The sequence below is a fragment of the Amblyomma maculatum genome, chromosome 4 (assembly GCF_055883805.1).
Source record: "Amblyomma maculatum isolate TAMU_Amacu chromosome 4, ASM5588380v1, whole genome shotgun sequence".
Lineage (NCBI taxonomy): Eukaryota > Metazoa > Arthropoda > Arachnida > Ixodida > Ixodidae > Amblyomma > Amblyomma maculatum.
This window is the reverse complement of record NC_139347.1, coordinates 59,451,616-59,475,081: the sequence shown is the minus strand read 5'-3', so window position 1 is coordinate 59,475,081 and position 23,466 is coordinate 59,451,616. Positions and strand designations below refer to the sequence as shown.

Below are 23,466 nucleotides of genomic sequence, written 5' to 3'. Positions count from 1 at the left end.
ATATTGAAAGCCATTGTCAAATTTACGTACAGATAAACAACAGCAAAACAAGATATTATTCTACGAAGACTGCGATACAAAATTTGAACACATTCAAGAGGGCGCAGTGTATCTTTCCGTGAGACCAACAACACCCCTTCTTTATTCAAGGTGTGGGCATTCCATAACAGCGTCGAATTCCTCCCTCAACGAAAGAAAAACGCACCTAGATTATCCGCTTAGTGAAGATAAGTGTTTACACTCCAGTGATACACACAGGGGAACAATATTTTTATCATATTGTCACGTGATTGCGCTGTTGCAAATAGATCACAGCTGTAAAGTCTCTACATATTGTTGGTTTGTTTCATCTCGGCTCCTTTCGAAGTTTCTTATAATCCCGCTACATCATACCTATCCTCCAAAAAAGGCGTCCCGCAAAGCAGCTGAAAATGCAAAACGTTCACGCCTCACCTGCGTTCCGCTCTGGCGATATCCTGCGCGCGTGGCCTGAGAGCCCCAGTGATCCGCGTGCGACGCCCAGCGCGTGGGGCGATGGCTGCTGAGCTTGCGTCCAAAAGAGCGCTGACAGGGTCTCCCCGTGGCTGCCGCTTGCGAGTTCTATCGCTGATTGCATCTTCTTAGGTTGCACTCATAGTGGCAGCCACACGCGACCGCCAAGCCGATCGGCCGTCCCCTTGGCACAGTCCCCCTCGCTGCTCTTAAAACGCTGCGGACGCCCATAATTTGCGCTTTCTTGGCCTCCGAGATCGCGTGGGCTGTAATTATCGGTGTTTCCCGGCAGCAGGTTAATTAGCCTGCACTGCACGCCGCTCGACGAACACGAGCCGGGAATTCTAGGACGGTGTGTGTACGCTGAGCGGAAGGCGAAAGCGAGTCGCGTCTTGTGGTACGCGGTGTGAAAAGAGGGCCTTCGGCAACAGCGGCCGTGACGTTATGCGCCCCGTTGAGAAAGACGCGAGGTGCATCTCTTTCATATAGTCGCGGGATTTAGTGGTTGTTTCTATTTTTTTTTTTGTAGCGTTGTGTCCGAGACGGTCGCTGCTCAAGGACGTCGCTGCGATTTATTCGTAATGTAGTCGGGCGCAGAGGCACTTCTTAAAAAAAAAAAAAAAAAAAACACTGACTGCATAGACGCATAGTGCGTCCGTGAAATGCGGTAAACGATGATGGAACTGTGAAGGAGAGCTTAGTGAGTGGAGTAAGTGGTGGCCATTCCTGAAAGAAACCTGAAAATGATCGTCACGAGAGTTTGCGCGTAATAAACACACTAAGCCAATCCAACTTTTTAATAATCCAAAGGTACGCAGCAGAACAGCGGGAAAACGGTTAATTCTGTTCACAGAATGCAGCCTGAACAGTTTTACAAAGGAAGACACGAAAACGCATCGCATTACCTTGACACGATTATTTTGAGTAGCGATAAAAAAACCGACACTCAACAATTTGTCGCTTTGTCGCCGTGCTCAGTTGCTCTGGGTCGAACTGTAGGTAAGTCTTACAGTGCCATTCTCCTTTAGAGAAGCAGGAAAGGGGTGGCAGGGAGAATCTTCTTCAGAGGTAGCTCCACTTCCAGCCAAATGTTTATGTGTCTAGGGAACAATACTGAAACATTTGTAGTACGTCCGAGCCATCTTCTTGAAGCAACGCTGCATTGCGTTCGACCTCTCAGTTAGCGGTCGGTGATGGTCGCCTTGAAAAGGATGGCATCTAGAGGTGGTACTGCGACAGTGAGCGTCTGGCCAGGGTAGAAGAGGCCAATGAGGGTGTTGTTGTTTAACACGTCTTGCAACACGTATCCCCGCGGGTTGTGAAGGCCCAGTCCCTCCATGTAGATGTCCATGGCGAGGGGACCTCCCTGAATGCTCGGATTGTGTGCCAGTATCACCATGGAGCAGTTTCCGTTGGGGAGGCAGGGCTTCACCCAACGGGTCCACACGTCGAGATTGTTTTTCTGTGCAGAGAAAAGAAGTAGATAAGAAGACAAAACTTTACAGACCGGAATGATTCGGTGGTCGGACAGGGATGCAAATGCCTCTGGTTTGCGTCAGATGAAAAGGCAAAGCGAATAGAGAAAAGAAGATATTAACTAATGCTTTTCTGAAACGCTATGATCAGCCCAGACACACTGAGAGGCAGACGATTAAGGACGAGTTATTGATGTGTTTGTTCTGGATGCAGTGGTTTTGAAGTTACGTTTAAGCATCAGCCAGCAAGATCCGCCACCCTTGAGAACTAATGATGCGCTGGTGGCGGGAGCAAAGTGTGCGGGGAATCTTGACACGCATACAAGTGCGCACATACTCGCACGCAGCACGCACACGTATACAAGCACGCACGCTGAGAAGCGACACGGCGAAGGCGATGAGAAACTGCAGTGCTGTGTTTCTGTGCTCTGTGCACTGTGTGTGTGCTGCATTTCTCTGCGAGGGCTATTGAGAGGTTTATGCATATTTATGACGCCATTCTTATTACTAACAGGCATTAATGAATCTGTGGGTCACGGAGCCATGATTTCTTGAATAGTGACTATGTTAAGTCATGAATTGTGCACACTGTCACGAACCAACCATGCAATGATCTATTACAAAACGTGTGGTTCGATTTTGAATATCACATTTATTTTCTCAAGTCAATATTTAGCAGTTTAGAAAAATTGTCTTAATTACTAAATATTAATTGCAAAAATAAAGTTTGCCTGTCATGAGCAAGGCGGCTGACAGGCAGATCTTTGCAACTGGTTTCCCTGGCCTACCTCAAATGTTTTATTTTTAACTCTCGGCTATACATGTATGTATGTATGTATGTATGTATGTATGTATGTATGTATGTATGTATGTATGTATGTATGTATGTATGTATGTATGTATGTATGTATGTATGTATGTATGTATGTATGTATGTATGTATGTATGTATGTATGTATGTATGTATGTATGTATGTATGTATGTATGTATGTATGTATGTATGTATGTATGTATGTATGTATGTATGTATGTATGTATGTATGTATGTATGTATGTATGTATGTATGTATGTATGTATGTATGTATGTATGTATGTATGTATGTATGTATGTATGTATGTATGTATGTATGTATGTATGTATGTATGTATGTATGTATGTATGTATGTATGTATGTATGTATGTATGTATAGAATTAAAAGGAGGCAACAGTCTTCGCTTCCTAGGCAATTTGAGAAGAATCAGTCCTTTGATGATTTTAGGGATAGACATTATTAAATTCACCCACCATCGGCGCGGAGCTTGTTTCTTCCGCTTTGAATTTATTATTCTTTACCCTTAAAATCATCATAAGACCAATTCTTTTCAAATACCAAGAACAAAACAAAAAACAAATATCCTCAACGTTGGCTGTGGACTCGTAGACTGTTGGCTCCTTTCAATTCTATAATAATGAGCCAATAATATATATATGTGTGTGTGCGTGCGTGCGGTGTGTGTGTGCGTGTGCGTGTGCATGTGCGTGTGTGTGTGTGTAGACAGCTTGCTTGTGGAACTCTGTACGATATATGAGACGATACCACTACCCAAAACACTCTCTACGGCATTATTTCAGCCGATTCGTTTCAACCCACTCTAACCGAAGCTTTCTTGGTTGATTACGCCAATGAGCAACAAAAATAGAGGTAAGTTTATGAACACTCTCACCAAGCTGTAGACCATTGAGCTAGGAATCGAAAGGAACGCTTATAAAAGAGGCAGGCCCAGGAAAATGATACGTAATTGTTCGTGCCAATGCTGGGCCGTAACAGCAGATCATACGTCGCCAACAAGCGCCGGCGCAAGGTCGTCATTCATAGGAAAACGAAAGGGAATAATAAAGCATGAAGAGCAGTTTGATTTTACTTTTTGGTAGCTGTGTGCGCGTTAAAAAAATTGGCAGTGGTTTAATCATCGCTGAACCTAGACAGCTGAGCGTTAACTCGATTAAACATGGTTTTCGCGTCGTTTAGGATTTGAGATTGAATTCTACTCACCGAGACCTTCTCAACGACTTCTTAATATAATATTCAATTTTTTTTATGATTAGTTCGGTGTAAATAATTACGACGCGTGTTTAGTAAAGAGGTCAGTCATTCATGTGTCTTAGCATGGACATCAGCATATATGACTTGTTCCTAGGCAGGGTAAGTCCTAGATCGAGCTGGAGGTCATTGCTACGTACTGTATCGTTTTTTTTACTTTTGCACTGAATAAAGCTGATGCTCTAAAATTAACCGACAATTCTTTTTTTGCTGTTTTTTTTTTTCCAATCCTCACTTGACTCTGCATCAAAAGTAATTTTCTTGTAGCAAAAAAAAAAAAAAAAAAAAAGACAGAGAATTAGCTAATCTTCCGTTCTTCTAGAAAGTGAACAACCGGGAACAAACAAAAATGAGGCGGCTTTCTCTTACAGGTATTAGTTCGCAGAGCTCTTTTAACAAGCAAACTTCGAAAGCCTGTGATGCAGCATAGGTAACTTCACTATACGACATGCATTAAGCGCAACAGGGGAAGAGAGATGTCGAAGGGCATCGATGTGGTAATGGTTAAAGCACCAATTCCTAACTTCCTGTTAGGGCTTAGAGAGGATAAGCTTTCCAGACTAAATCCATTACGTTTAAATTAGATGGCGTGTGACGTTCCCTCTTCAAAAAAGTGCCTAATTGCATGCAAGTGGTTTTGTAAAACTCCCCAGACGACCACAGCCGACTAATAAGGATTCAAGGCAACGTTTCTCTAATGAGGTCTCGTGAGACAAGACGTGAGCTCTGCGGGGTGCCCGGGCTGCCTGTTTACAAAAATGTGGTCGCTATAGCGCACAACCTGCGAGTCTCCAGCAGAAGGGACACGCCACCACGTACAATAATTTTCAGCAGCATGAGCTGGCCCACCATGTTTGCTTCCAGGTAGAGCTGTGTGGCTCGATTTGCACTCCTAACGTTTCGAATGCTGTGAGGGCTAAATGCATAATTGGCCCCTTTGAAACTTAGGGCTGCACTGTATGACTTCGAACAGAGCCACTCGGTCTTTATATTCTGAGATGACACACTGGTTCTTTCATTCATTTGAAACCCAGCACGAAGTAGTAGAAGCAGTTTCTCATGCAATATATTGAAAACAAAATCAGCCATTCAGCAAGAACTATTGCAGTCGCCTGTAGCTGCAAGGTGGCTTGGATCAACCCGTAGAGGTAAGGTGCTTTTTGTGTATTTGCATCAATCTCACAGTCATTATTTATTAAAAGTAATCGCACAATTTTCCAGAAGTCATGTTTACTTCTACGCACACTTTCAGAAATGCAAGAGAAGAAGTTACAGCGACTGTATCCCCGGCAGCATGTCGAGAAGACCCAGATATGCCGAAACATTTTACTTCACACATAGCACAGCGGAATCGAAAAGTGACTGAAACGTTACATAAATTATGATCAAAGTTTCGCAACGTGTCACAAACGTCATTTTCACATTTAAGTATCCGAAGTAAGTGATTTGATTTTACAAGAATCTTTACTTTGAGGTAAAAATATAACTCAGAACTCTTAAGTACAGAGTCCGACACGCTATACATTTCTGCCAAGCAGGCACTTCTTTCTACATGCATGAAAGTAAGACAACACTAACAAGCTTGTAGCTTACATAACCAAGCTGGATCCCACGAGCCCTTCTAGGCATACTAGGAACCGCTCAGTCCTAGTATGTCCGCTCGCACATCGAATTTCCTTGACACACACGCATGCAACGAGGAAAGGCCACTAGACAGGATGTCTATCTTGCGTGCCTTTTGTGAATTTCAAGCCACTTTCGCTATGTGAAATTAAAATTTCACCTTAAGCTCATGATTTGGCCCTTTTCTCATCTGACAAAAGTAGTGTACTAAAGATTTTGCATGCAACTGAACATTTTTATGAGCTCAGATGTGGCCCTTAATCTCTATAAACCTTAGGCTTTTTGTCTATGACACTGGGGTGCAAAGCCAAAACTCTTTTGGAAGCATTAGGTTGAACACAGAAGACTTACAGTACGGGGATAATGTTGGGGTCTGTGTTTACATGAGAAGTTCGAAAAATCGTCTTGCTTTGCAAGTTCATCTATGCAATGCAAGTGCTGCATGGAGGAAGGAGAAAATACGGGCGATACATATATAGAATTTTGTCGACTTTTGTATTGCGCTCTCATTGTGAACCTATACACCGACACCATCCGTTTCTCTGTTTCTCTCAATAGAGGCAAATGGAACTGGCCTTCATCTTTTTTTTTTTTTTTTAGTTTGTCCATCAGCTTGGTTTTAGGTTTTGTTTTTCAAATGTCAAACCATCATTTCCTCAGATCTGTGCTTAACAAACGATTATGAGAAATTTGTCGGTTCCTTTCGCACCCACTAGTCATAAAAGTGAGGTTATTTTGAGTGTTTTTCCTCACTGCGCAATTTTCCTTGCAGTCTTTCCAGAAAACAGATGGTAAGGTTTCAGATTGAAACGTCATTTCCTACACCGATGCGTTGGCAGCTATACCTTGCCTTTTCGGACAACAGTGTACAAAGCGGATGCAGCAGATGTGTGTTCAGTCTGTCTCAAAGACTCCTTTTTAAACTTCCTACATCAACCTCGGGCCTATCAAAACGTCACTTCCAGCTAAGAGGACGTTCGGATCATGGTTAGTGAACTGCCGCCTGTCTCTACTGCCAGAGGCTATTGTGATTATTACTTTGTGTTTTGTTGTAATGCCGGGTTCTACTTTCTTTGAGAGGGGTTGGGGGGGGGGGGGGGGGGAGGGGGTACGTAGTCACGTCATATCTTTGTAGGCGGAGTTTAATCACCTCACCTTCCCCTCCTCCATTTTTTATTGGCTTGGTTAAAACAGTAATTGATGTCTTGTGGTCTTTCTTATAATAATGGTAACTTACCAGTGTAGCTATAATGAGTACGTGTGACGTTAGAGAGAAAAAATTTAAGGGAATAGTGATTAAGTGGCTAGCGGAGTGCATGCCGGTGAAGTGTACGCGAACAAATATTCACAAGAGTAGCCATTGACGACGGAAATTAATCTTTTTGCATACTTCCCTTGCAAATTCCCCTAATTATTAGCGTCTGTAGCGGCTCCTTTTTGTTAATTCAGCACTTCATTGGTGTGCGAAGCGCCCGAGCGCTTGGCCCTCGCGTGGTGGGGATGAGGAATTTTAGAATGTTCTGGCACTAGGACCATATGAGAGGGCACGTCACTAATTATTACCACCCTGAGCAATCACAGGTTATTAAAAATGAGGTTGGTAAGAGGCATTGAGTAGAGTTGGTAATGATAACAAAGCGTTTCCAACCTGCCCACAAACCGAAAACACCGCTTTGTGCTAGCATATATTGCCTTCCATCAGAATTTTGTTGCATCGTAGTTAGTGGGGAGGTAGTGGGGAGGTTGCCAAAAGTGTAGAGCCCAAGGGGTCTGGTTCTGAGCCACTTCGTGCGGCTTGTAATGGATCTCCAGTGTTTCCTATTATCTTGATGGTAAGAAGATTTTTTGCCCAACCCACTTCAATGGGAAGGACCTCCACTAATGCTAAATCAGCGCCACTACACTGCTCGGAAGCAGACCCCCCCGGGCTCTATACTTTTGACAAAGGCTGTACATAAAATAAATGATATACCATAAGGTAAGACATACTACGCTCGCTATACTGAAGACCTCTGGCGCTGCATAGTGAAACACAAACACAACACACACACACAAGAGAATAAGGCTATGCAGCTCCAGAGGTCTTCAGTGTCGTCTGACCAACTAGCCCACACGCAAGTACTAATGCCTTTTACGCTCGCTAAACTGGCTCCATAACAATAAAAATCACGTTAGACAATATAAAATGGTTAATGTTGGCAATACAAATCTAAATAAAAACTCTATTACGCTAACAAAACATAGTCGAAGTCACATGCAAGGCGAGAGTCATTAAGAGGCGGAAATTAGGTGCGAATGCCCGTGGTCTCACTCTTTGATAGGAGCGTTCACTGGCATTAACACTCCCGTACAGTACATGGCTCAATTTAAACCATGTTAGACCGAGTAAATGGCGCAGTGAGTGAGTCCGAGGAAGTCTGCGTTCGCTTCAGCTTGAAATGAATGATTACTTCATTCGGAACTAGTTTGAGCTTGGCCGGGGACGCCAGTTCACGAGTATGGGTGGTACGATTCAGCGCAACTTCAGTTGGGTCCTAATCCTAGCGCACCGTAATTTATTTTGCAACTCATCAGTTTTCTTGCCGGTCGAGTCACAAGTTTGATGTCCTTTAATCATTAAAGCAGTAGGATGCTGAGTTGGGCGAGTTGGTTGTAGTTCTTTTTGTTGTAGCCCAGTCGAAAAAAACTACAGAACTGTGTCAAAAATACGACAAAATATCCTGTAGTTCTGTCGTAACCATCAGATTTTTCTGTAGTTCTGTAGTACTTTTCTGTAGTTGTGTAGTTTTCTGTAGTATATTTCTGTTGTCTGTAGTTCTGCAGCACTTTTCTGTTGTAGCTACAGAAATTTCTGATGTTACTACAGAATGTTCTCTTGTCATAACAAGTTTCCCGTCAGAAAACGCACAGAAATTCTGTCGTAACATCGGAAAATGTTCTATAGTTTTTTCCGACTGGGAAGTTGTAGTTCAAAATGAATTAATCATAAAACTTGAACGAATGATAATTGTTACAGCCATAACTGCATTGTAGTATTGAGATTCGACGTTAGGTGCATCGATTACGACACGAAAATCACAGAAACCTGAAGTCTGAGGCCGCTCGCGTAACACCGAGTGAGAGCCATTGCCATGCAAGAAAGCGCAGACGGAGCGGAGGAGGCAGGAAGCGTGTTCCGGCGCAGCGGCTGTTGTTCACGTCAAGCGCAGCCAGGAAAGTAGTGTAGTTTGCCCTCAGAGCGCGGCCCGACGCAGCGGCTCGAGCAAGGTCACACATCCGGCCTGGAGCGTCTAACATACCTTGGCAGGACTTCTAACAAACTTGGCAGGGACAGCACAAGTGCGCATGGTTGGTGCGATTGTCGCCGACTTCGTGTGGTGGGAAGAGAAAACCTAAAAGCCGCGGCATACCCCCAAGCAAGCTGATTGCTGCTTAACTCACATACGCTCGATTGGAACATAACGCAACTATCACGCTGCCATAGCAGTGAGGCTAATTGCAGGCGAGGATGTGAGACTGTGGCGACTGCTTATTGGAGGTTTTGAAGGAGACCTCTTGTAGTGAAGTGGAGCGAAAGTCATCTAGCATATTAAAAACAAAATGCGTATAAGAAGCTCCCGTAGAAGTACCAATGCGGCCCTCAAACAGATTTCACTTCAATCTTCAAACTTCCTAGGCCCATAGATCTTCATTGCTCTTAACTAATAGCGGGTACAAAACCCTGCTGCAAATATTTATCCCAATAACCGCGTAGGAAGCTATCACTACTGAAGGCATCGTCGAGGTTTTACCGATACAAAAACAAGCATGTAAGGACTTGTGAAATGAGCGTAGCATTAACTGTCAACGCGAGCATTCGTTAACGAAACTTAAGGAGCTAATTAGCAGACGCAAGGAGATTTGCCATATTAAGTCAAGGCGATTACAGATGTCTTACGGGGAGACGGCGCATATGCTAGGAAATCCGGCTACCGAAACACTGGCTGCTTCTGAATGCTTCCATTGAATACACATGGATAAAACAAGATGGACACAACAGCACTGAGCCCATGCACGTCATCGGGAACATACGTAGTTCATAATAAATGTTAGAGATCGAGTGTTTGCTTCTGTTTGACCAGTTTTTAACTAAACAGAAGTAACTACTAATTAACACACTATTGCTCATCTGATTTCGGGAATCTCACGTTGAGCATAGAAGAAACAAAATGATGATGATGATGAATTATGAGAATTACGGGGTCCACGCCTTGAGTACACCCGATGTAGAGCCTTTAACGCTGTCTTTTCATTCCGCAAATGTTTTACATTCACTGACTGGCACAGAGTTTGGCAGCGTGTTGAAAGTGTTTGCTTTGTTTTTGTCTCACTTTTTCGTGGATACGTACACTTAGATACGTTTGGAGGCAAATATATAATTGGTTCGAATCAATTTCATAAACTATCCTCAAATCTGACTGGCAGTGGATGCTGAATGGGAAGAGAAGCGGTAAGTCACCATCCTGAACGTTACACAAAAGAAGATGGTTGGTTGGTTTGTAGGGTTTAACGTCCCAAAGCGACTAAGGCTATGAGAGACGCCGTAGTGGAGGACTCCAGAAATTTCGACCACACTGCGTCACAATCGTGATATGAAATCACGAGCATAATCTTGCCGACAGGCTTTCTATTTTTTTTTTTTTTCATAACTCATGGTTACGGCATCGGCGACGCGTTTTCAACCGAACGAGATGAATGCGCTATCGCGTAAAATATGGCTTCGCACCTCTCCCCTGCGTTTTTCAGCAGTCTATATTCAATTCCTTCATTACTGCTTACTTGCATCTAAAGGCGCTTTCACTAGCGATGTCAATCAGAGGAAATTAGGTGAAGCGAATGCTATTCGAAAACAACGTTGCTTCGAACTGTGGTTCGAAAACAAATAAGTTGTTATCCTGTTGCAAAATTATCAGATACAGTGTCCTCATTAACCAATTTGGGTCATGCGTGTTATCTGCGCAATATCTGGCCCCGCCTGTCATGTTTCGAGAGAACCTGGAAGACGATTTTTCATGCAGAATTATTTTCGTTCGCTCGCGTATTGTCTTTAGCAGCACTTCACTTCTTTGTTAGCAAGTGGTTTGCATTCGGTAAATGATGAATTGATAAGTAATTAGGCTTAAAGCGTCTTTCATCCCCATATATTGCGTAATAATGGTGTGACGACAATTGCTCTCATACTTGTTCACTAGAAAACGTAATGAATAACCAATATGCAACTTGCTTTTATTTTTTTCTTGTACATTTATCGACGCCTTCATTTCACGGAATTAATATGCGTCAAATACAACCATAAAATAGCGCAGCTAAAAATTCATATAGGCTCTATTACATAATGTATGCTATTGTGTTGTCTGTATTGTGTAACCACATAATTTTTACTATTTAGGCTGCCAAGTATCATAGTGAATACAAAGAATGTAAATAAAAAAATATATAAATTTTTCTCGCTCTACTAGGAACCCTGATTTTCCAAACCATAACTAGTAAAAAAATTAACTAGCTTAAAAATAACTGCAAGCCAGCTGACCTTATTGTTGTTGGCTGCAAACTGGAGGAAATAAAAAAAAAAAAGGTTTCAGCTAAATGCCAGCATTCCTAAGTTCAGAAACCAGCGCAAACAAACAAAGCGTGGTACAGAAAAACAGGCCAGAAGAATGCAAATTAGGCCCCAGTGGTTGGAACGATTGCTGACTGCTGAGGAGTGGGTATGGAAAAAAAAAAGTTGTGCTTACGATAGAAAGAGCAGACGCAACATTCACGGAGGAATTAACGCGCGCTGCATTAGTTCACCTAACCGTATACCTTCAGGAAACTTCCTTGATCTTACCTCAACGACTGTGAAGCCCTCATTCTGGGAATGCGCACCGCCAAAAACTTATCAGTGAAGTAATAGATAAATATGATTGCTGTCTTATAATCTGTTGTGAACACGCGTCCACGTCCGCCCTAGATGCCGTACCTTCATTGTGTAACACGCGGCTTTCTCTCTTTATATGAGCGTAGGTGAAATCATGGCCCGCTGTGTGTTGCAACTGAAAACTTCTGCATTGAGCTGTTATCTAAGAATGCAATGTGAAAAGGACCTAGATACGCAGCGCTATTTGTGACCACGTGACGTTTGATGAGATTAAGAGCGGGCGCCGTCCGAAGGGCGGAAAAGGGAGTAATGCAATCATCAATGCAGCTTCTTTCTCGTTCGGTGGAGGGAGGAGAATATAGGACGTTCTTTTCCAGCTCTCATCTTACATTCAGTCACCCGCAGTTGAAAGTACCAACTCTTAGGAAAATAGTTCTAATGAGAGGGAGGGATGCGGCTAATATATTAATAATATTCCTTAAACGGCAGCTCTGTGCTGACGAAACATGGGCTTCGGGCTTGAGAAGAGGTAATTTTGCTGAAGATCTGCACTGAAGTCTGCAAACATTGGACTTTAAATCGTGCCACATAACTTCAAAGCAGCGGCCCTGCGTCACTAAACTGGGAAGAGTAGACGTTTCGTGACTGTGCATGGTTGTTTTGGGTATACATGTGAGTATAGTACGTGTACATCAGCTACCCTGTCTGTTCTCACTATTATACGCATTTCGCTTTGCTATCCTATCCATTTTCCTTTTTTTTTCTTTTCCTCCGCCAACTGCAGTCCAACTGCACCATTTTAGGTTTACTCCAGATTGGCATTAATGCTTGGTGTAAGAGACGTGATTGCTTGAAAGAGAACGCCCGTGGGCACACACAAACAAAATAGCTAGCGTTAAAAATAATCTTATTTCTCAACAAAAACCCGGAAACATCCCTCACGGCTGCAGATTCAGAAACATGCCATGGCCGAGAAAACGAATCACGAGGTGGAACGAAGCTTCTCCGTCCAGTAGGAACACTTGCGTGGTAGTAGTTCCACACAGCCCCACAAACAAGGTAGATACGATAGCGCTAATTCATTTTTGTTTTTTGTTTTTTACCTAATACGCACTTCTTTACCACTCTGTGCACATGGTGGCGCCGGCTAATACGCCTTAATGAGGAGTAGAAAAAAAAAAACAATGGATTGATTTTAAGGTAACTAATTAGCACTTTATCGCGTATTCCAAGAATAGTGTAAGATAGTACTAAAAATCCTTTAGAGATGAAAATAAAATGTAATTACAAAATGGAAGAAAGAAATCAGATGCGGGAAAAAACAATTCACAGACTGTAAGCTTAGTAATATTATCGTTTACTATGCACACGCAGTAAGAGATTATCAAACTCTGTTTTTAAAGGTAATGAGGCTGCAAACAACAGAACAAGAAAAATGCCTTAACGCTTCTCTTTCGCGATCAAAAATGCCTATCAATAAATGTGGGGGGGGGGGGGGGGGGGGGGGGGGGGGCGGGGGGTACATAGTTTGTAGGAATGGTACATAGTGCGTCTGATTAGGGCTTAGAAAGAAAGAAAGAAAGAAAGAAAGAAAGAAAGAAAGAAAGAAAGAAAGAAAGAAAGAAAGAAAGAAAGAAAGAAAGAAAGAAAGAAAGAAAGAAAGAAAGAAAGAAAGAAAGAAAGAAAGAAAGAAAGAAAGAAAGAAAGAAAGAAAGAAAGAAAGAAAGAAAGAAAGAAAGAAAGAAAGAAAGAAAGAAAGAAAGAAAGAAAGAAAGAAAGAAAGAAAGAAAGAAAGAAAGCTCACCTGGGGCATCCGGTTGGCCTTGTTACGCAGTGGATCCTGGTTGACGCTTATGACGTAGGGGCTCAGGATCAGCGCGCGCGCCACTTCTCCCACGCTGCGCAGGTCTACCGACACGATCACGGGGGAAGGCGCCACGGCCCAGTAGGCTATCTGCGACCGCTGAAGCGACTCCGCAAGGCCGTAGTTTCCCACTACCACCTGTGTGGACGGCATTTGTCATGGAAGCTAAAGCGGGCACCATATAGCTGGTCGGCCACAAATAAGTAAACAGCCAGCGAGCGCTTATTGCACTGGAATTCGAAGCATGGTCTGAATAAAAGGGAGTAAAGCTAGGAGATAATTAACGTTAAAAACGAACGCCACAAGAGATGGACTAAATTCTGGATTTTAGTTAGTATCTAAGCGTCACTTATATGACATTTTTATAGAATACTCTTTATATCAACTCCCGTTTGAGATTTCGCACCAAGTTCCCTAATTGTATAAGCATCAAAACCTTTGGCAAATTGGCAATATGTAAATAAATTTGCAATTGATAAAAAAATATAAGTTCAGCTAAATACCAAATTGTATTTCTGATAAAGTTGTCTTAGAGTGCTATGTGTTTACGTTTAAAACAAAAAACGTATTTTACCAGATGAAACTTGCCAGCGGCAGATAAGGACTTTGCATTACCCTAGTTCCACTCAGTTCTCTGCGATCTTAATACCAGACTTGTTCTATTTCCTTGTACCTCCTTCCTTCAGGTCCAGCTTTAACTAGATCGCGCCGTGACCCCTATAGAGTTACCTGATGGTTAACACAGAATAAAATACGTTATAAACAGACGCATTATCTATAGCTCCTGAAGTTTCTTCCTTCCAATCAGCATCAAACCCCATTTTTCTCAAACCGGCATGCGAAGCACTGTTTATCGACTCTCGTTCTTAAAAGCCATCGAGCAAATAGATCAGATCCACCATTTCAACGGGGATAACAGTTGCACATTTGACAAAAAGAAAAAGGAGATGACATATTACTGTTCCGTAATCAGTCCAGGCTCCCGGACCCGTCACGTTAACGAGTACGTCGTGCAGCTTGGCCTCATGCTGCACTGCACTGTATATCTGGCTCCAATTATAGGTCAGGTCCGGAACGTTTTGCCATGTGTTGCACGTTTCTGCTATCTTCTGGTAGTCGGGCTGTAATGGTTCGAAAAAAAAAAAAAACGCTTGGAATAAAATATGCATGTGACAGTCTTTTTCGAGTCTTTTATAATGATTTGTTTTCGGTATAAAGCGCAAAATTGACCATTTTTGCAGTTCCCATAGTTCTTTGTCTGCCCTCTGATGAAGCTGAGAGATGGTATAGCTCACTACTCTACTTTTTTTTTAGAAGGTTTGAAGATTTATTAAAACGAAATAAAAATCAATCATAAGAGAATAAAAAAGTTTGTACAGTAGGAGGTCCCAAAGTAAGACTGTCTGGGGGACCTCCAATCAGGAATACATGAGCATAAATACACAAATGTGGCTGAGGATCTGTAAAAAGGTGTAATCAAATTGAAACCTATTAGTAAAACTTCGGCAATGAATAAGTTACACAACAGTTAGCGGACATAAGTTTTCAAACAAAAAAAGAAAGAAAAGCAAGCAAAGGCATACAACAGGCAAAGCACAAGAGCATTAAGTAAAAACACGAAATATATCAGACACAGAATGGGCAATGAATGGATGCAAAGATAATAGCAACGGAAGCGGAGACAGATAAGAATATTCACAATGACTAATATATTGACCGTTTGCTGTCGGAGTGGGGAACTGAAAATGCGATTAAGGCAACCTTAAGGTATGAAGCTTAATTGTTTAACAAGATATGTTCTTTTTAGTAGGCTGTAGAAAGCAGGTTGCGAAAGTGCTCATTTAACTGCTAACGGTAATTAATTCCAAGTTTTTATGGCGGAGAAAAACGTAGTTTGTTTTTCGTAATTTTTGTTTACGTTTGGTAGTAGCATATTGCTTTGCTCAGAGAATAGAGTTTTATTACTATTAGCGAGGAAAGATTCCGAAAAACAGAGAAGCTGACAGTTATCATTGCGAGCGCGGTAAATTAGAAGACATAACCTTAGATTAAGGAGACATTTAAGGGAAGAATGTTTAGGTCCGAGTAAAAGGGTGAAGCAGGGGGTGTGTATGGGTCAAAAGTTATAATTCAAAGCGTTTGATATTGAAGATGAGAAATACATGATAAATGGCATGGATAGGTTTTACCCCATGATGATATGCAATAATTAAGGAAACTGTTAATGAAAGCATAATATAGGGATAAGAGAACATGGCGTTGAAAAAAAAATGACAATATAAAACGGCCGTTTTCGAAATCTTTTAGCACCCCTTTAGATCAACAAAGAAGCAAGACAAAATGGAGCCGAATCTATTTAAGGGTTGACTGGTCATACTTTGTGCTCAGCCACTTTTTTTTTTATTCATCCTGTTTTTTATTGTCTGAAGGCATACACTGCAGGGCAATATTTTTCCCTTACTTTTTTGCGTATGTAGCAATACCGCGGAAGCACTCTCACTTTTCTTCTTTCTGCATACTGGGATTAAATTAGGCGAGCTCGGCAGATTTTCTTAGGAATAAAGGAGAATACCCCCTGGCCCTCTACCGCGCTCAATAACTTGAGTAACGACGTTGTTATAAAAACCCACAGTGACTCCCAGGCTGCTTGAAGACATAAGCTCCAGCAATGTATACTGCAAAATGATCTGCTATATCTAGTTATTCCCACAGCTACGATCCTAGTCTGGCCAGGCCTATGCATAAGCTGTCGGACCTACCGTTATGCCCGACTGTGACTGGTACGAGGGCCATTCGCACGAATAAAGCATTGGCCTCCCAGTAGCGTTCAGTGCTTTTCCAAACTCAGGATACACTGCGAAACAAAATAAAAATAAAGAAGCAATGTATCTCTCAGCTCATTAGCCAAATGCAATTTAAGATGATGATTTATTAAAAATACTAGACTGCGGGATACAGAATCCGCTTACACCCTGTAATAAAAATGGCATACATGGCAAGCTAAAAGCAATGCTATCCTTTTATTTAACGTGCTTGCACATCTTAAGCCAGCGCAAAACTTCATTGCAGGAACCAGTCAGGAACATTAACGGGGGCAGCGAAAAGGATGTATTTGTTATAGTTACGTCTAATGCCAATGCGTTTTGTTGTTTCTTACGCCGCTATATTATGTCTAGCTAACAAAAGTCATTTGCAGCACTGAAAGATTTGAAGGGCATTGGAATTTGTACGGTGTCTTTGTAGGTTCGTGACTTCTATTTTACTATTACATTATTAGATAGTTTCGTACTATTTCAGCATTGCTGCACATTACGTCTGCACCGGTAACGATTAGAAAACATGATAGCGAAGAAAAACAAGCAGATGTGACAACGAGGTTCAAGTTCTCGCTTTTTAGTACTTTAAAACGAAAACGTGCTTTATTTTTTTATTTTTTTTTTTTTTTACGTTCGTTAAACATTGTGTCACATACGTATTACTCATTGCAATCACAGTCTAAGTATATACCTTGCCTGAAGCCTCGTTAACCGCAATTCGGACAGAGGAATACTCACACTGGTTCATCTGTACTGGCTCAACATTGCAGCCGTCCGCGTTGACAAAGTCAACGCCCCAGTCTGCAAAGGTCTTCGCGTCGCGGTCGAAATTGTTGAGACTTCCCGGGTATCCGTTGCAGGTTTTCGCACCGATGCCAGCATTTATACCAAACTTTAAGCCCCTAGAATGTACCTGAATTCAAAGACAATGGTGATGGAACCAGCCAATAGCATGTTGGAAGTCATTAAAAAAGGGAAACACAGTCATCCCCCCAAAAGCACACTCCCTTGTCTGCGTACAATCTAGCTTTAGTGAGCGGAGTACCTTACCAAATGTCATCTCACAACTTGGTTTTCGAACAAGAACTGTAATCTAGTAGACAGCAGAAGCTTTGTAAACTTCTAATTACCACTTTACTGGGGTCAAGTTGTGAGACAAATAATTTGAATTGGTGGTTAGCCTTAGCCAAGTTTTTCTTTATTTAGCAGAGTTCACAGCAATTTTATTGGTCAATTAATATAAACTGGTTACGATCTAGCTCACAGATTGTAACTTTTTCATGAAGAGATTAAATTGAAATATACATTATTCAACTAAGGCGTACAGTGTTTTCTTTTGCAGATGCGTATTTCTTTTTATAAAGGACCGGCCCGTAAGCGATGATGCGCTTTTGACATAGTCTATCAATCGGAACATAGAAGAACGAGGCAACTCTTGAAGGCCGGTTATACAGTTTTTACACTGGTTATACACTGGTGATTTATCGGACACTCTTTCATAATGGGAAACAGCTAGGAATTATATTAGGTGTCTGGGCTTGTTGATGGTTGAGGTAAGAGCACCTACGGTCCTAAATCATGAGGTTGGACAGACTAAGCCACCGGCTTTGGAATGAAAGTTAAGCTGTTGAAGATTATCTATAAAAACGGTATGTTCCTGATAGCCAGGTCGTTCTAAAACTATCAGCTATGTGTAACTCATTTCAGTTAATTCACTCCATAAGATCTGATCGCCCATAATCCCAAACTTGCTGAACCATGTCGTTTTATTGGCGCCTCATTGCAGTAATTAGCTAACAGACATCATCAGATTGTTTTTGACTCGATGCATTGCGTTTCCTGCCCATTTTCTCCATAGTGTAAATTAGCAAAGCCGCCAGAGGAAGTCTTGATGCAGCTGACGTGACATTTTGTTTCTGATTATTAGCCGTTCTTGTTGTTCACTGTTGCTTTCGCTCTCAGGGTTCGGTAAATCACTCAGTTCATTTACGGGTTGTGTAATGCAAGGTTACACAAAGACAACTAAACCTTGAAACATTGGATCCCTCAGCCAAAACTAGCCAGCCAAGACTGTTAACTCCGTATATTAATAGACATCACAGGAAAATACAAAGTTGGAGAACAGTAATTACATATTCACCTCCTGGTACGAATATCGCACCAGATTGCTTGTGGAACTGAAAAGAAAATATAGGCCAAGGAACATCAACATCACATCACTGCGCTTATAGTGAACGCGTGGAAGAAACACCACACTGCAGTGTAGAGCAGCTCTGAACGGCTTGGCGAAGGAATGGATTCACGGGTCATTTACGGCACGATGAGTGCTAGCGAATTGTATATTTGTCTTGGCTTGAATATTCTGAAAAAAAAAAAAAAAAAAAGCGGATATTCGTTAACTAAGGTGTCGTTCGTTATGCGAACGCTTAGTTCCGCATTAAGATCTGCGTGTATGCATTTTTTTCTCATTTATTCCTCGCCTCAGGTATCAAGGAAGTTAGCCAGGCCTAGTTAAGACTTGACCAAGTCTCCACCACAGAGAAATATCCGAATAAGTTGCGCAGAAACCATGGCTAGATTAATTACCGAGAACAGCCAGCCAGTGGGTCTGAGCAAACCTCTCTTCATGGCTAAGACGTAGTAATGAGCAGGGTTAAAAGGATGCCTCAGCGCCGATTTTCCTTTCCAGTTGTTGAATTCAAGCTTACTGCTTATTGATTACAGAGCGCCTGAACTACAACGCCATTACACAGAAGCTCTGCAAATATCGTCTGTGTACAGAAACAGCCGAACACAAAAGGTTGCATTAAATATTATGGACCTATTTGAACTTGCTTCTCCAGTCTTGAGTCCTTACATCGTGCTAAGAACTGTAGTCCGCAAAATATATATATATATATTTTTTTTTTTCACGTACGAAGCTACACAAAAGAATTAAAGTTCTATAACACTGACTATTTCTATACATGAACATGTTTATAGCAGATGTAGAAGCAGAGAGCTCACTCCAAAGCCTTGCTTGATATGCACGTCAGATATTACACTTGCTTAGCGCAAAAAGCCTTATCGAAATTCGGAACGCTGAGCCTAACGAGAGCCCTGCTGCGCCTTCATGTATCTCGAAGGAAAAACTTGATCCGAGTAAAAAGAAATCTAATACGTCTTACATAGTCGACAACAGCCTTCATTCCACTTGGAAAACGATGGGGGTCGGGCACTAGGTTGCCTGAAGTGTCCCTAGACATGGAGCTCCAGCAGTCGTCTACAATGAGGTACTCGTAGCCAGCCTGGCGGTAGCCGTCCCTAAGCATGCGTTCAGCCATGTCTTTGACCAGGTATTCGCTGGAGAGTCAATGTCAACGAAGCGATTTTCAGTAAGTGCCACAATGAACGTGCCTGCAATATTTAGCCGACAAATGAGCTTCAGATGCAATTTCACACAGGAACTGCAGTTTTAAACCTTACAGTATATTTATCCGAGCACCTCAGCACGCATGCAAGTGCTTCCTATCGAAGACGAAATATAAGTTGTGGTTTGACTGAAGTCATCCGCGTTAGGCGTTATCCCCAGTCTCTCTCTTAATTGTTTTTTGCACTTGCGACTAATTAGGCAAGCGTCATTCGTGTCCCTACTGCAATCTTTCAGTTATCTCTTCTGGTCTGAGCTCGCCCCTTCGTATTTCGTTCCTCTCCGATAGTTCCTCTGCCGAGCACAGGAGCTGACAAGATCAGAGGCGAAGATCGACTTGACAAAAGTACAAACTGCAAACTCAATTTACCGCCAGTGTCTTCACTGAGGGTTTTTTTTTTTTTTTTTCGTGCTGAAAGCCAGGAGATTTAGGGACGTAAAACAAGTGTACAGCCTTCCAAACGAGAAGATGTATGTTTGTAAGACTAAATTTGCTGATGAAAGCTATGCGCAATAACAACTCTAAATTCTAACCGACATCAGAATTGACGGCGCATATGCCATCGGAACGAACGGGGGGATGTCTCGCAGTTTGACTTTCACGAATGTTGTGCCTGCTTATTTATTTGTTTTTGGTTTGGGAACTGTACTTGAGCTGTCTGCACTACGACGCAGCCAAACAGGAGAAAAAGATAACAGCCGCGCTAAGATTGTATGTCTTTCAAATAGATAGTATGTGCGAATAGTGCTTTTTTTTTTTTCTGAAACCGCATCTTATGAAAATAATAATCGAATGAATACAGCTAGTAATTTAACAAATTTTTATTACTTTTTCGAATAAATGTACTAAACCAGCAATCGTTATAAACAGCAATGTAGTAGCACCGGCGATGCAACGCTATGCTAAGGCTACTGAATTACAGCCATATGGGTTAAAAGATGCATTGATGGTCTCCATTACGGTTTCGCGACATCAAATGAGTATATATAAGATCAATATGACCGTCAGGTTGTATTATCTACTGATTTTGGTCACGAAGGAGAATAAACTGACGTCACGTCTTGGTAAATGGCACAGGAGAGCTGAACATGAGCCATTGTCTCCGAGGTCTCTCATCAAGGTAGAGTGTATTCATATTCTTAAAGACGCTTTCGTGTAATTAAAAATATGTGAGATATTTAGACACAAATTACAGAGTTGGTTATTAAGCGTGCAGAGACTATACACACATGAGCGCGAACGAGGTACCATAAAGGTAGCCAAGGACTCCGGGTTTGATTCTGATTTGACCCTCTAATGTCACAGGGGTTACCAGTTGTCATCCTAAGCGGTTTCGTTGCATGGCACAACCTGCTGATAAATCAATGTCAGGCCACGTCGCATGCCGACTACCACCTGCAAGAGGTATGACTGCGATTTATCACTCAGCGCCAACGCCAGGTTTTGCTTTGAGCAGGAGCGTTAACCAAAAATATCGCCGACTTTATTCGAACTTCCTTCGAATTATTTGAAAGTATCAGAAAGCTTTAGAATTTATTTATTTCCCTGCCGGATGATCGAAAAGGAGGCCAAGCTATTCGCTGTACAAACTTACAAATATTCGGACACCTTTATTGTTTACAGCTTCAAAGCTACACTCAATCAGCAACAGGAACACACATTCACGACGACGGGAACCTTGCTTGTTTATGTCTAACACGACACCGTTATAGGCCCCGTTCTGCAGACAAATCGTCGTTGTCGAAGTTATGAGCCGAAATATCCCGAGCCTATAACTCTGGTGATTCCCCGACGGTTGTGTGATGTCGTGGGACCACATAATATGCAAATACAAATAATTTTATTTAGCATCAAAGCTTATTACACAATGCTCGTGATGTTACAGGGTGCTAGCAAAAAGCCTGCGATGGCTTGACAAAGGTTAGCACCCCGCTTACAGAGTAATACAGCAGTAGACAGAAAAGCAACAAAACAAGGAAAAGCCATTATAAGCATTCCGACGGATATATATATATATATATATATATATATATATATATATATATATATATATATATATATATATATATATATATATATATATATATATATATATATATATGGTGGGGACCGAACCCACGACCTCCGAATATCGCGTCCGGTGCTCTTCCAACTGAGCTACATCGGCCGCTGTCCCCCGTCGTGGGTTCGGTCCCCACCATCGGCACGTTGTTTTTTCTTCTACTTTGTGTTTAATTATCTTTCCCCTAAGCAGATTACATTACTCATTTCTGCGATTATCCAAGTAAAAATTTAACAAAAAAGACATAAAACATAATCCCCAAAGCTTTCCTTGGCCTCGCCGACTGTTGGCTTCTTTCCTTCATGTATTATAACGAGCACCCTCATTTCCCCTTCATTTATCTGCTTGTAGCTTACGGGGGTCTCGGTTCTGGCAGTCTTGAAGCCATAGGTAGCGTAAGAGGGTTCTAGCACAGCTTTCGCCCTCGCTCTTGATCACGTTCTACGTGACGCTGGCGGTAACACAGGACGTTCCACGTCCGCCGCTATGGTTGAGGGTGGCGCTGGTGAACACTCTTAAGGTTAGTATACAGACAACATTAATACCCGAGAAAGTAGCACGGGGGACACCGGCCGATGTAGCTAAGTTGGAAGAGCACCGGACGCGATATTCGGAGGTCGTGGGTTCGGTCCCCACCATCGGCACGTTGTTTTTTCTTCTACTTTGTGTTTAATTATCTTTCCCCTAAGCAGATTACATTACTCATTTCTGCGATTATCCAAGTAAAAATTAAAAAAAAGACCTAAAACATAATCCCCAAAGCTTTCCTTGGCCTCGCCGACTGTTGGCTTCTTTCCTTCATATATAAAAGTACATTCAGATGATAGGACCAATATTGGGTGGTGCAGAATTGTACGTGTCAACGTGACTACCGCTGCCAGCTCTCGCTTCTAATTTGAGATGGAAGGGTAAGATAAGAATCGAACCTTCCAGGACTCATGGGCGAACAACGTAACGCGATACTCCTTACAACTTGGGTAAAGCGGGGATTTACATGCATCTAGGTCAGGTGGCCTTTTACAAAATTGAGAGCTTACTGACCACATTTTGGTGAACATGCTCAAAGTAATAGAGGCACAATTGAAGGGATTAGGGATTGAGTAGCAAAGTGTATCTAGCAAACGGGGATCAGTAAAGGTAAACAGTCTGACGGGAACCATTAATATTACTGTGTCATATACTTAAAGGCTTAGCTTGCGTGTCCACTATAAATTTTTGTGAGCTTCGATAGGTGTAAACACCTGCCTTGGTGTAAACACCTGTACATGGCACCATTAAACTGTGGTAAAGGTGTTCAATTTTGAAGTCTGAAGAAAGTCCATTGAGCGACAAGCAGCACACCTGTGCATGTGTACAGGAGCAGCGCATCTCACCTGATGCACTCGTCGTAGTGCTCCAGAAGATCGGTGTTGCATCGAAATCTTTGCCACGTTCGCCATCCCATCGGTGGGTACAACGCGAGACCGTTGTCAAGGCACTCTCCTACCGCCAGCAACGTGCTCATCAATAAAAACATTTCGAACACTGAATTAATCAAATACGGGTGAAGATTCGAAATTGAGAACATGCTCTAGACGTATCGGGACACGCTGCACAGCAAAAAAAGTATTCGGTGTGTGAGGAAACCTCTAATCTGCACCGACTCTATTGATGCGCCACGTGATTCTTTTATCTGCGCGTCAATTTTTGTGTATGGTGTTTATCATGAGTTGGGAGTCACTCCTGCGTAATTCCATGTAAA

At 42.2% G+C, this 23,466-nt stretch overlaps 1 protein-coding gene across 1 annotated transcript; it reads right to left on the bottom strand.

Moving 5' to 3' along the window:
• Positions 1 to 1,280: 1,280 nt before the first annotated feature.
• On the bottom strand, positions 1,281 to 23,445 carry LOC146191178 (alpha-N-acetylgalactosaminidase-like). The gene is made up of 7 exons (XM_084599891.1): positions 23,099 to 23,445; positions 19,421 to 19,595; positions 16,992 to 17,166; positions 16,197 to 16,291; positions 14,397 to 14,558; positions 13,378 to 13,575; positions 1,281 to 1,954 (listed from the first exon to the last, which is right to left on the bottom strand). Exons 1-7 carry the CDS (start codon positions 23,290 to 23,292, stop codon positions 1,673 to 1,675), a joined length of 1,281 nt encoding a protein of 426 aa, XP_084456017.1. The 5' UTR covers positions 23,293 to 23,445; the 3' UTR covers positions 1,281 to 1,672.
• Between the last annotated feature and the right edge of the window lie 21 nt (positions 23,446 to 23,466).

Excerpts from the sequence above, each read along its gene's own strand:
- LOC146191178 (XM_084599891.1), bottom strand. The coding sequence starts at position 23,292 with ATGTTCTCAATTTCGAATCTTCACCCGTATTTGATTAATTCAGTGTTC. Across the intron at positions 17,167-19,420 it reads TGAAGGCTGTTGTCGACTAT|GTACATTCTAGGGGCTTAAA; the intron begins GTAAGACGTATT and ends CTTTGAATTCAG. Across the intron at positions 14,559-16,196 it reads AGTCACAGTCGGGCATAACG|CCCGACTACCAGAAGATAGC; the intron begins GTAGGTCCGACA and ends GAACCATTACAG.